The sequence below is a fragment of the Erpetoichthys calabaricus genome, chromosome 8 (assembly GCF_900747795.2).
Source record: "Erpetoichthys calabaricus chromosome 8, fErpCal1.3, whole genome shotgun sequence".
NCBI lineage: Eukaryota > Metazoa > Chordata > Cladistia > Polypteriformes > Polypteridae > Erpetoichthys > Erpetoichthys calabaricus.
The window spans coordinates 102088815-102102471 of NC_041401.2; the positions used below are offsets into that span (position 1 = coordinate 102088815).

Sequence of the window (13657 nt, forward strand, 5' to 3'; positions counted from 1 at the left end):
TAATAATTCATACTACCTAGCCATTATTATAATGCACGTTGACATGACAAACATATTAAACTTCAAAAGTGATAAATATGATCTAGAGACTGTATTTTCATTCCCTTTTAAGAGGATCTTGGCGTGAATTTACACTGAAGAACTTTTTTGGTTATTCATCAGTAAATAAGAGCTTCCTGTTGCCACTTCTCAGGGTACCGGGCCGACAGGTCAGGAATATTCTCCGCCAACCTTCACTCCATAATGCTATGCTAGAAGCCATTAACTGACCAAAGGATTAAAGGCGCTACATTCAGTTTTTGTATGGTGTTCATGTGCATATATAAAACATAACATGTTTTTGCCAACATCCAGTTTTCCTAACGTAATCAGAGCAATTTACTGAAGTCATATTGTAATAAGGGCAGATAGCAAGAATGAACCTGCTTTTGTTAACAGTAAGTAGTGACATTCTGTTAAACCCCAGAACACAGAGGAGAAGCTCTCATTTTATGTTCCCTCTTAGGTGATAGTGCAGCAATTATAACGGTTCCGTGCACTACTTTTGAACTTCAGTACAGGTGTTATTATGTCGCTTCACAGGGGACAAAGCTCTGTGAACTGTGTTTTGTTGCTCTGAGGTACTCGATGCTTCACATATATTCCCAATTCCCCAAATTCCCTGATCTTTGATCTTATGTCATTTCCACTGAGCACTCAATACGTCATGGGATACCCCAACCCCCAAATCATCAGTTGTGTATCATTGAGCTTCATGGGGGATACATTTACAAGATGATTGAAATGTATAAAGGTAAATTGCTTAATGTGGATGCACCAGGTTTTATAAACAGATTTTATTTTTGGTGTGTACATTTTCAATAAACCTCTAGTGCTGAATTTTCCACTTGTGCCATAGTGTCAGTGCTCAAAAAGTTTCAGATTTCGGAGCATTTTGGATTTTAGAATTTCAGGTTAGGGATACTGAACTTCACTGATCTCCAAAGTTACTTTAGGGAACTTGTATGCAAAATAATGGATGTAAAGATTAGTTAGAACTTGGAAGGAACTTAGACTGAGAACACTCTTAATATCAGCTTGTTTTTCAGTGGGCCTCTCTTTGGAATGCAGCCTTCATGTCCTATCTGATAAAGTGATCAATCACCAAGTGATATCTCAGAGCCATCATTTTGTTACAGTTAAACATTCAGCTCAATACAACATAATGATGAGTAGTGTTGCGGAGTAGAACTTTGCACCAATGATCAACCTAAAAGGATGGGCTTATGTGCACCCAAGAAACCAGTGGCAAGATGTCTAGTCCTGCCTTTAAAACACTGTAGCACTGGTATGTAATTCTAACTTTTTTTGATGGTTGCATGATTGGAATTCCAGTTAATTAACTGTTAAACAATGGTAATTTCTTTACTATAGTAGTAGTTCTCTAGTTCTCAAACCAAGTCTTGGTGACACCATATAACTGAAATTTTTTGTTCCCACTGAATGCTGAAAGACTGCAATTAAGTAAAAAGAGCATTAAATGATTCCCATGTAACATACAGCACAAGGGAAGTTTTATATTTTTATTGTAAATGGTGAAGGCAGGAATCCACCCACAATATATATGAAACATGGTAACACCTGCATGAATACATAAAAGTAACATTATACAAACAACAATAAAAACACAGAATAATGCAAATAAATAACAAAAGTAACAATATTAAAATAGCTAAAATAGCAAAAAAGAACAAATAAGGCATCAATCAGAAATTTGAACCATAGCCAGCTGAAACACAATGCATGCTGATAAACACTGCAATACTGAGACACCTTTAAGCTGGTACCATTGCCACCGAGCTGTGATAGATAGATAGATAGATAGATAGATAGATAGATAGATAGATAGATAGATAGATAGATAGATAGATAGATAGATAGATAGATAGATAGATAGATAGATAGATAGATAGATAGATAGATAGATAGATAGATAGATAGATAGATAGATAGATAGATAGATAGATACTTTATTAATCCCAAGGGGAAATTCACATACTCCAGCAGTAGCATACTGATAAAAAACAATATTAAAGAGTGATAAAAATGCAGGTAAAACAGACAATAACTTTGTGTAATGTTAACGTTTACCCCCCATGGTGTAATTGAACAGTCGCATAGTGTGGGGGAGGAACGATCTCCTCAGTCTGTCAGTGGAGCAGGGCAGTGACAGCAGTCTGTTGCTGAAGCTGCTCCTCTGTCAGGAGATGATACTGTTCAGTGGATGCGGTGGATTCTCCATGATTGACAGGAGCCTGCTCAGTGCCCGTTGCTCTGCCACACATGTCAAACTTTCCAGCTTCATTCCTACAATAGAGCCTGCCTTCTTCACCAGTATGTCCAGGCGTGAGGCGTCCCTCTTCTTTATGCTGCCTCTCCAGCACACCACTGCGTAGAAGAGTGCACTCGCCACAACCGTCTGATAGAACATCTGCAGCATCTTATTGCAGATGTTGAAGGACTTCAGCCTTCTAAGGAAGTATAGTCGGCTCTGTCCTCTCTTGCACAGAGCATAACTATGGCAGTCCAGTCCATTTTATCATCCAGCTGCACTCCCAGGTTTTATAGGTCTGCACCCTCTGCACACAGTCACCTCTGATGATCACGGGGTCCATGGTCTGGGCCTCCTAAAATCCACCACCAGCTTCTTGGTTTTGCTGGTGTTCAGGTGTAGGTGGTTTGAGTTGCACCATTTAGCAAAGTCCTTGATTAGGTTCCTATATTCCACCTCCTGCCCACTCCTGATGCAGCCCACGATTGATGCAACCTTTTCAGATTCAGACATAGGAAATGAGTTTCAAGTAGTGGCCCAGTGCAATATCTGTGAAACTCGCACTTTGAATGAACTGACTTTTCGATGTTAAGTATCCATGAAGAAGACTGCTTTTTAGGCTTGCAGCTGTAAAGTCATCCTATATAAAAGAAAGCAATATCAGAATGTCATATAATTTTAGTTTTGTCATTAGTTTTTCCTATGTGTTTCTCCTTGAGAATCACTGCTTCATTACGTATTTGTTGCTACAAAAAAGCTCTTTATCTCTCTGTCCTTGCTAAACATTAACTTGTCCACTTGGACATGACAAACATTACTCTGGCTTCAGTACATGTGTGCCAGTTTTCGTCCTCGATGTGACATGTTTAGGACAGTTTTAGTGAGCTATGCTGTTCATTGGCAACAGCAGAAAAGCATAAAGCCCCTAACTTCTTATCAAGAAATATTCAGTAGCACAGAGGCATGGTGGGTTTCTCATAGTTATTAGCATTGGACTATGTAGATGTATCTTGTTTCTTAATAGTACTGTTGCCTGAATACAACATCAAGCTGAGATTAGAATCAGAGCAAGGTGTGTGATGCATCTCAAAGAAATACAAAAGTATTCTGGCTTTATCATTTTAATCACTTAAGACAGAAGTGGTTCTTTGAGGCAACCATTCTTACACTGAGTCCACAGAGGACAATTATATAAAAAGGGAACACTAAATAGCATATAAATAGAGGACAAAACAACCACCTGCAGTCATCTCACCTTCAGCTCAATATGCCTCTATCAATGAGGAAGCATTATACATCCTCTCAGAACCACTTTCGGGGTTAGGGATGTTACTACATTTGCTCCAGAAAAACCAGACTAGAATCAACCTTTTAGTGTCCTCTGGTCATACTGGGTCTTGTTCTGCTTTTAAAGGAATGAGCCTTTCATGCATCCCTATTGCAAACCGCTCTATTAAAGGAAGAACACCGTCAAAGAGGTTCCTACATGGGACTATGTGTCCTCCAGGGGGTAGGTAGTATTACATCCCTTCTGTCTTCTCTCTCTCAACCTCTTTCTCCTGGCAACAGCTGCTTTCCTGCCCTGTAGTGACATTGTAAAAAAGCACAAACATCTACCCAGGCTGAAATTCTCCCTCATTTGTGCTTGTGCCCTGGCATAATGCCTATCCAAGGTGACAAGCACACACTGTACACTGTATATAAAATTAACTATTCACAACCTTTTGTTGCTCTTAACCTTGCATCATTTTGACAGCAATACACCCCTTCATGTAGGTTCACAGAAATGATGTAGCTTTTTTCCGCTAAGACTTTTACAATAATGGAAAGATGTTTCATGCTTCGCACTGACAGCAGGAATGTGTAGTTCCTTAATTATGATCAACCCAATCTGTCAGTAATGGGCTCGATTTACAAGTCCTTGAATTTTCAATTTACACCTTCAACTGAGCTATTAAAACTGCAAAGGAAGTGCAAACTCGACACAAGCAGCTACTAAGCTGACATTCAAACTCTGGTCCATGAAATTAGGAGGTAGCAGTGCTAACCATTGAGCCACGGAGCCATCCAACATAAGCTGTTTGTTCGTAGTCTTTGTTTGCTTATTCTGAAAAGGTTTAGTCCATCCACTAGACTTTTATGTTTTATAAAACAGAAAAGAAAACAATACTTTTCTAAATATTTGTGCTGTTAACAAAAGGAATGTTTAAAAAAGAATAACATGAAAAGAAAATACAGTTAGGTTCATAAGTATTTGGAAAGTGATACAATTATCATAATTTTGTCTGTGTGCACCAACACAATAGATTTGAAATGAAGCAATCAAGATGTGATTGAAGTGTGGACTTGCAGTTTTAATTTAGGGCATTTAACAAGAACATTGTATGAGCCATTTGAAAAGACATTTTTATACATGGTCCCCCGATTTTCAGGGACTCAAAAGTATTTAGACAAACTAACATAATCCTGAATATAACAATCATTTTCAATACTTGGTTGAAAATCCCTAACCCTAACCACTACTTAAAGTCTGGAACCCATGGCCTTCTCCAAGTACTGGGTTCCCACCCTACTGATGCTTTGCCAGGCCTTTACTGCAGCTGTCTTCAGGTGCTGTTTGTTCGTTGGTCTTTCTGCATTCACTTTTATCTTCAGCAAGTGAAATGAATGTCTAATTGGGTTGAGGTTAGTTGATTAACTTGGTCATTAAAGAATATTCCACTTGTTAGTCTTGAAAAGCACTTGGTTTGCTGTCACAGTATGTTTTGGCTCATTGTCCATCTGTGCTGTGAAACATCGTCTTATCAATTTTACAGCTTTTGTCTGAATCTGAGTAGACAGTATAGCACTGTACACTTCAGAAATCATCCTGCAACTTTTGTCAACAGTCATATATCATCAGTAAACACCAGTGACCCACTTATATTGGGAGTCACACATACCTATGCCTCCACCACCTTTCACAGATGATGTGGTATTCATCAGATCACGAATTGTTCCTTCTCTTCTCCATACTCTTCTCTATCCATCATTCTGGCAGACATTGATCTTAATTTCATTTGTCCAAAGAAAACTGTTCCAAAACTGAACTATTTTATTCTTTATATTTTCTGGCAAGCTATAATCTATCCTTCCTGTGTTTGAGGATTAACAATGGTTTGCACATTGTGGTAAACTCTCTGTATTTACTTTCATGAAGTCTTCTCTTGATTGTAGACTTTGGCAATGATAGGCCTATCTCCCAGAGAGTGTTCTTGGTTTGGCTAAATGTCATGAATTGGTTTTTCTTCACCAAGGATAGAATTCTGATAATGACCTGTTTTTACTTGCATGGACAGCTCTTTGGACCTAATATTGAGAGTTATCAACAACAACTTCCAAATAGAAATTCCAAACTTGGAAACAACTCCCTGCTTAATAGTTAATGAAATAATGAGGCATCCTGCTCACACCTGGCAATTGAGCAGCTTGTCTGTCAATTGCCCAAATACATCTGAGCCCCTGAAAATTGGGGGGATTATGTATAAAAATGGCTGTAATTCCTAAATGGCTCACGCAATATTTCAGTTAAACCATTTGAATTAATGGTGAAAGCCTCAATCGTGTAATTATTTCATTTCAAATTCATTGTGTTCACGTATAAAGCCAAAATTATGAAAACTGTATTACTGTCCAGGTACTTACGGACCTAACTGCATATCATGTCTTTGTGATATTAACTCCTTTGTTGGAAGTAGTGTATGATCACTCAGTTCATTAACTATCAGTTTTGCCTTTAGCAATGCTGGTACTTAATAAAATAATCAACAAGATGCCCCCTAAGGGATGCCAGGTTAAATGTAGGCTGAATGAGGGATCTCTGTTTCACTTCCCACCCTGAACAACAGAAATATAAAAATATATGTACAATTTATGAATGAGGATCACAAATCAGCAAAAGTCCACATTAAACACTTTCTCTTTCTCTGTTGTGTTTCGTTGTGGCCATAGACTTACTTTCACAAACAACCCAGACAGGCTTGTTGCAACAGTCGCAATAATACAATTTCCTTATAACATATTGATAATAGAAGATGGATATATGCAGGTATAAATATTTATTAATATACCTGTATATGTATATAGATACAGTATACAGTATATAGATAAAAGACAACATCAGACTGTATAAAAAAGCTTAGTTAAACTTTTTCTATCCTATAGGAAAACTCGCATAACTTATTGATATTATCTCTTGGCTTAGGTAGATCTTTTCTGTCCTATAGAAAAAGGCACATGATCTCATGTGGTTAACATAGATACTATGGCAGGCGGCTGGGGTCCATGCCCAGCCTGGACCCCCCTGCACACTATATTCAGGGGGAGCAGCCCTGGACAGTGCAATACCTCCCCCTGGATGCTAGATGGTCACCCCCCCTGGGTTGGAGCGGTGCCTCGGTTTCCCGCAGGGCTCCATGGGAATTGGAGTTGGGTGCAGCCCTGTTCGGTCCCGTGCTGTATTTAGGACTCCTGAGCCCGTGTGGGCAGCATATTCATCACACCCGGAAGTACAGCTGGAACTCGGTGATCAAACACCTGGAGCACTTCCGGGTGGACTATAAAAGGAGCCAGCGACCACCATTCAGCAGCCAGAGTCGGGTGGAGAAGGACAAGGTTGCCTGGGAGGAGTGGTGGTAGGAGAGAAGAGTGCTTTGCGTTACTTGTGTGCTGTGATTGGGACTGCATATTGCCTGTGGAGTTCACGGGGAAGACGTGCCCCACAGGTGAAGAAAATAAATATCTGTTTTATTATATACATGCCTCTCGTGTCAATCTGTGTTGGGTCAGGCGCAATATATTGCCTTTCTTACAATACATTCTTTAGCTGGTTATAAAGCTTCTATTGACTGCAAGTGGCTTCATCTACTCACAGATAGCCTCTGTGCTTGCTTAGTTTCCCTTACACAGAATTCCTGTGTCCACATGTGGATGAGTTGCTGCTGTGCACTTTCTTTCTGGATTTTGGAAGATGTTTAACCCGCTTATCCTTCATAAAGACTATTAGCTTTCACTTACAGTTACACCAATACTACAATACATTAGCTGGCTTTGTCCTAACTACTAACTTACAAAGTAATAGTTCTCAGAATAATAGTGGGTGTATTTATAGTTCTGGTATAACTGATGCTTTGTTTCTTTCTCCAGTCACATGGGAGAATCTTTAGTGCACTTTGTTTCATTGTTTTAGGAGCTCATCTCGGTTTTTTATCAAACCCTCTGATTGCAGACATTACTACAGTTTCTTTTCAAGATACCAACACATCATGTCGGTCCTCTTGTTGCTAGCAAAATTACACCTGCTGAGTCGGTTGGTGTTTAGTCAGCCCCCGTTGTTAGCAAGTTGAACACATAGCTTTTATGTATATGGTTTTCCTCTGCTCAGGCACTGTTAAGTGTTAGAGTTTTTTACATCTTGCCTGAAGAAGGGGTCTGAGTTGCCTCGAAAGCTTGCATATTGTAATCTTTTTAGTTATCCAATAAAAGGTGTCATTTTGCTTGACTTCTCATTACTTTTGTAATGTAATGTTAGAAAAAAAGCTAAACAAGGTTCATCAGAACTTTAAGATAATGCATAGATTCTACATTATTTTGTATTGTATACTTTACTTTTACAGACATTTCTAGTTTTAAGTCAGCATCATTTTGAGTTATGAAAATACAACAATAATTCATAAAATATTCTTGCACATTGATACAATTATTTCTGACAGCTGAAACACTGTGTAAACATTAATATACATGCCTTTATTTGTGTTAAATACATTTTTAACTATTAATTGTACTGCAGTATTATTTTACATTGCACTAATTAGTCATTCCAAATTCTTGAGGTGTCACTATAAATATGAATTTCACTTACATAGTACTTGTTTCTTACCAATGTTATACCATATGATATGCTCAGAAATAATAAACACAGTACAAACCCTTTTTTTCTAATGCACGAGACTGTCAATTGCTTATCAAAACATATATTTCCAGAGCAGAGTGTTCAGTTAGTGGAACTGCTGAACTTAATAAATGTTTGTGAGCTATGGTAGAAGGTAAGCAGTTTTTGACTGTTTTACTGGAAGTGCACTGCGCAACCATTCGTGAGATGCATTTGATAACAGTAATAGGCTGTGTTGTGCGTTTTTATTTCCTCACTACAACAAGTAACAGATGCTGATTTTGTTTCTGTATGTGCCTTTGACACATCGCTCATCAGATGTTCACAGTGGAAAAACGTTAAGAAACACCAGTTTTCTCTATTCACCATTGTCTTTCTCTTTTCTTGTTTTCTTTTTCCATTTTTTGATGCTTTTTTATGTTTCCATTTTGCATTTTCTATGAAAAGAGTTAACAATTTTTCTAAACAGCAGTGTAAAGGAGAGCAAACAGCTAAGTCCTCTGGCAGAACAATATTTTAATATTCTTGATCGGCTCACATTGAACATGATTTTTAAGGTCACAAATAACTTTATTATTGTGAATATAACTGACATTAGCAAGGACGTACGAGTCTGAAAGCTTTTTTCAAAATCACAGACAGTATAGACCTGTCAGTACTGTAGAAGTGTCACCAGCCTTGACATCTGTGTAGCTTTAAAAAGTGAGCAGTGTGGCAGCTTTCTGTTTATCTGTCTATCTTCTTGTCATCAAGTTAAATCAATAATGTTCTTTATGGTAATGTGGCTTGTTGCCTTATTTTCACATTTTTTCTGTTGGGTCATTAGCAGTTTCCATTCTAACAGTTTAGTAGCAGTGATGTGCTTTCTATGCTGTGCTAATAAATGCAATCAGAAACTGGAGATGCCTTTTAATAGCTGGTGTAAATGTAATCCAGCTAAATTATATACAGATATGATCAATATGTGAAATGAACAGTATTCAGACTGTTATCATGTGCTGTATGTAATATGTTTTGAATATGGATGACTCTGATCACATTAAATAGGTCCACCAGCCAGATCTGGCTTGCGGGCCTGGAGTTCAACACCCCTGTCTTAGAATTCCATTTAATTTTCCCATAGTAATTTTTTTTTTCTTATTAACAATGAAAACAAGTTTTGATGCAGATGAATATTGTATGTAACAGTTGTCACTAATGGTGAGGAATAGTATTACGCAATACAGACTTTTTAATCATTTTCCACTTTTGTGCACACATACTGTACCACTGAAAGTAACTGACAGCATGAGCAGTCTCACAGTAAGTTCTGACACAGATAAGCAGCTTAATCGGCAGCTGGCTGTTTAGCTGAGCTGTAGAAACAACTGCATATAATTTGCCAGGCACCAGGTATGCATCTCTGCTATGTCACTTCAGGGAGTATAGCTGCTGAGATGGGTGCTGACACTCTGAGCATACCCTCAGCAAAGGCAGCATTTCTCTGCTGAGGGATCAATTATTACTTACTGATAATGTTTAACCCATCATTTTGCCTTTTTTTTTCTAATGAGGTACCGTTTCCTTATCAGAAACTGTAGGATTTTTAAGTATATGGTTGACATTCTTTACCTCTCCATGGTTCATTTTAATTAAGTTATTTGTGTTTTGTAGTATACTGTAAGTACTGTAATATTGCTTCACTGTCATTAATGGCCATTTTTTGTTAGTGAACATTTTCAGCACAAGTTCCAACTTTCTTATATAGCAACAGACCTCAATTATAACTCAAGCCCTGTATGTACAGCATAAAATGGTAGTGCCCACTGAGAGCCAACAAACATAATGGCAGCATGCTGATATTAGCAAAATAATGAAAGAAATTAATAAAAGTAAAATAGCCTTACTTAACAGTATATACTTTAATTACACAGGAAGAACCAATATAATTAAAAAGTGCATTTATTACAATGTATTAAATGTACTTTTTCTGGTTGCAGACACAATTTCACCTGTGCCATTATGCTGCATCTTGGGATGAAGACAACTTTCCAAAGGCCAGTGAATTTCTTCCAGAGCGATGGCTGAGGGGTCCAGAGAAATTCAAACATCACCCCTTCAGCTCAGTACCTTTTGGAGTTGGTGTGCGGGCCTGTGTGGGCAGAAGAGTGGCAGAGCTGGAAATGTACTTGGCACTTGCAAGGGTAATAAAGTTCTCCTAATTTTAGTTCATTTCAGTACCTGAAGATTGTCCAATTCCACTGTTAACTCTTTCTTGAAACCCAGGCAGTCTTATAATTTGTGCAATCTAGCAGTGCACAAATTTACTCATAAATAGGGGATGTTCACCATCTCAGTTGCTGCTTGGGTCAGTTGAAGATGTGGAACATTTGTTATTGATACTGATAATATTTTTTATTTTGTATAGTGCTCTTCACTTAGTGCAGGCTGGGAATAATTGTCAGATAAAATAGAAGTATAGGTAATACTAATAACTAAATACAGAACTAGTACACATACACATGCAGATTTGTTAATACTAATAACTAAATACAGAACTAGTACACATACACATGCAGATTTGTTAAAGCACACAAAGAACAAGTTAGAAACTGACCTCTGTCCATTAATTACTTGATGAACTATAGCCAGTTGACAACGGTGGAGATTAAAATGTAAAAGTGAAATTCAATAATAAAGTCACAGTCCTGGGGACCTCAGTCAATTGGCTACCTAATCACTCCTGGGTTTTCCGTAGTGAAGTCTGTGCTGCCCATCCAATCTGAAGAAAGAACCTCCCCATCCAATAGTTCCAAGGCTCCTTTATCCAAAATGACTTTCAGAGAAGTTGGTCAGTTTAACCACTGTCTTAAAGAAATGCTGAAAATGACCTAAACCCTAAACTACCAGAGAGCCAGTGTGGATCAGAACAAGTGTCTCCTACTAAATGAACAACATTGTCTTAACTGTCAGTGTTGGAGTATCTTTTGGCCTAAGGTCACCCTTTCCTGTATAAGGTCTCCAAATAATAAGGTTGCACTTGAGCATGATCAAATATAGTTCCTCTTCATAATGTGGCCCTTTTGGCCCAGCATGTAATTCATATTTAAACCTAAAACTGGTCCTGGGGTACTTTTTTAGTGCTTATCAGTCAGGTGACATGGAATTGTTTCAGCAACTTTACTTGTGCAGGCAATCTGACCAACTCAATATTCTGATTTTCCTGATCTACGTTTTTTCTTTTATCAGCTCATCCAGCATTTTGAGTTCCAGCCAGAAGTTAATGCAAAGCCAGTGGAGCCAAGAACCCGAACTCTCATGATTCCTGGTGCTCCTATCAACATGCGCTTTATCTCCAGGATATAAAGATAACCTTGGTTTGTGGTGACCCTCCAACAATTTACATCTGTGTGGACAAAAATGGAAGTGGTTCATTAACAGAGAGTCATTACAGTTGTTTTGCAGAACGGACAAGCTAAGAATGGCTAAGGGCTGAGAATGTTGTACTACATAAAAATCTATAAACTTTTTGGACACCACACCGCCCATGATGACAGTATAGGACTTTCCCTTCAAAGAAAATGCAGTTGATGGAAATTTTTTTTTTATCTTTGACCTTTGACCTGTTTTTCTTTTTGGTATGAATAGTAAAATTAAATATTCACATTAAAATGTGCTTTAGCCTATAGACAGAAAGTATAATTTGGTGGCTGTGTTTGCAGGTTCAAATAACTGACCAGAGTGTATGAATCAGCCAGGTTGGATTCAAATGTAAAAAAAATATTTTAACTTGTAGCTTAGCAGAGATATTTCAAATGAAACCATAGCATTTCAAAATAGAGTCATACTGTCAAAGTCAGTTTGTAATTTTGATTTGTTTTTCAATGTTACACATTCCTGGTTCATTTGTGCTTAGTTTTAAATTGGATTTGAAAATTCAAGCAATATAAATTGTCAGACTAGGAGTAACAAAGCAATGGCAATGAAGTCATATATGAAAACCAAAAACTATTTAATGCCTTCTACATTTGAAGTCAAATGTATTTTTTTTATAGAGAATGGGAGTTGAAACACATGTCACAGAACCAGCTATGGTCTAAACCATGAGTCAGTCCTATCTTTTATTACTGCCAAATCACTAAACAAAGATGTAATCAAAATATCATTGGAGAAGTTTCTGAAACCAACAAGACCACATAACTAACACAAGCACCCATGAAGTTTTCAGTTTCTTTCCACAATCCTTGACCTTTAAACCCTCAATTCAGTGACAACACATGTTTCACCCTCCAGTTGCCCTACATTGCAACATGATAAGCAACAGTACAGAAACTAAGCCCAACGGGTTGGCGGCCGCAAAATAGCAAATTGACATTGCAATAAGAAGTTAAATATTTTAACAACTGGTCTTAGCACAGAATACATTTTAAATATGGATTCTCCTATTACAAAGCATCTAAAGAGACAGAAAGAATATGAAATAAACTCTAAATTAATCCATCATTACATTAATGAAAAGACATAAAGTAAAGAGGAAGTCACTGAATAACAAAAAAAGAACTCAAAAATAGAGGTCCCCAAACTTGTCTGGGATTGACTCTTTTGAACAGTTTTCAAACTTGATCGTTCAATTGCAGCATCTCTAAGCAAATCCCAGCCACACTCAATCCCTACAGGCTGTGTCTCAGCCTAATTTCAAATACAGTATCCTGTAGCTATGAGGTAGAAACCCTAACCACTGCACCTAACATTTTTTGTGCTCAAATTGTAGATTTATCTCCCAATTATTGCAAAAATGTATTAAGATACATAACTTCATATGTGGCATATTTTACATTTGCCGTGTACCTACATCATCTAACTGTCATCAGGCAGAACTCACATTATGTATTGGTATTTTGACAAGCACACAACAAATTTTTGATTTGAACAAACCAAGATTGTATCACACTAATGTGACAGTACATGTGTACAGTAAAGGTTATGCAACAGTGTCCACATAGCATACTGGTCATCTAAAATGTACATTTGGCACATAATGGTTAATGGACAAAACTCACAAAGCATAATGATATATTTTAAATCTTCAAAATGGGGATGAACATTTGGAGCAGGATTAAACAGGAGTGCACTTAAGTATAATAATAATAATAATAATACATTTTATTTATATAGCGCCTTTCCCATGCTCAAGGCACTTACAGAATAAATAAAGAACGGCAGAATATACAGTATATAGCATTGTACAAACCAGATAAATAAACAAAGAAGATTAAGACAGTAAATTCTGAAAAAAAAAAACAGACAACATAATTGATGGTCTCGCACACACACACAGGTTACATGAGCATCTTGACAGAGAAGTAAACTGAGAGAAAGGTAATAAAGTCAAGTAGAGCTAAAAGCCTTCCTGAACAGATGAGTTTTGAGTTGTTTTT

At 37.4% G+C, this 13657-nt stretch overlaps 1 protein-coding gene across 1 annotated transcript in view; it reads left to right on the forward strand.

Annotated features, from left to right (window-relative positions):
* si:ch211-113j14.1 (sterol 26-hydroxylase, mitochondrial) overlaps nt 1-11753 on the forward strand; it is a 37722-nt gene extending 25969 nt beyond the window's left edge. The window contains exons 8-9 of the mRNA XM_028807189.2: nt 10220-10423; nt 11469-11753. Coding sequence (XP_028663022.1) covers nt 10220-10423; nt 11469-11585 — 321 coding nt within the window. The 3' untranslated portion in view covers nt 11586-11753. The remainder of the gene's footprint in view (nt 1-10219; nt 10424-11468) is intronic.
* The last annotated feature ends 1904 nt before the right edge of the window (nt 11754-13657 follow it).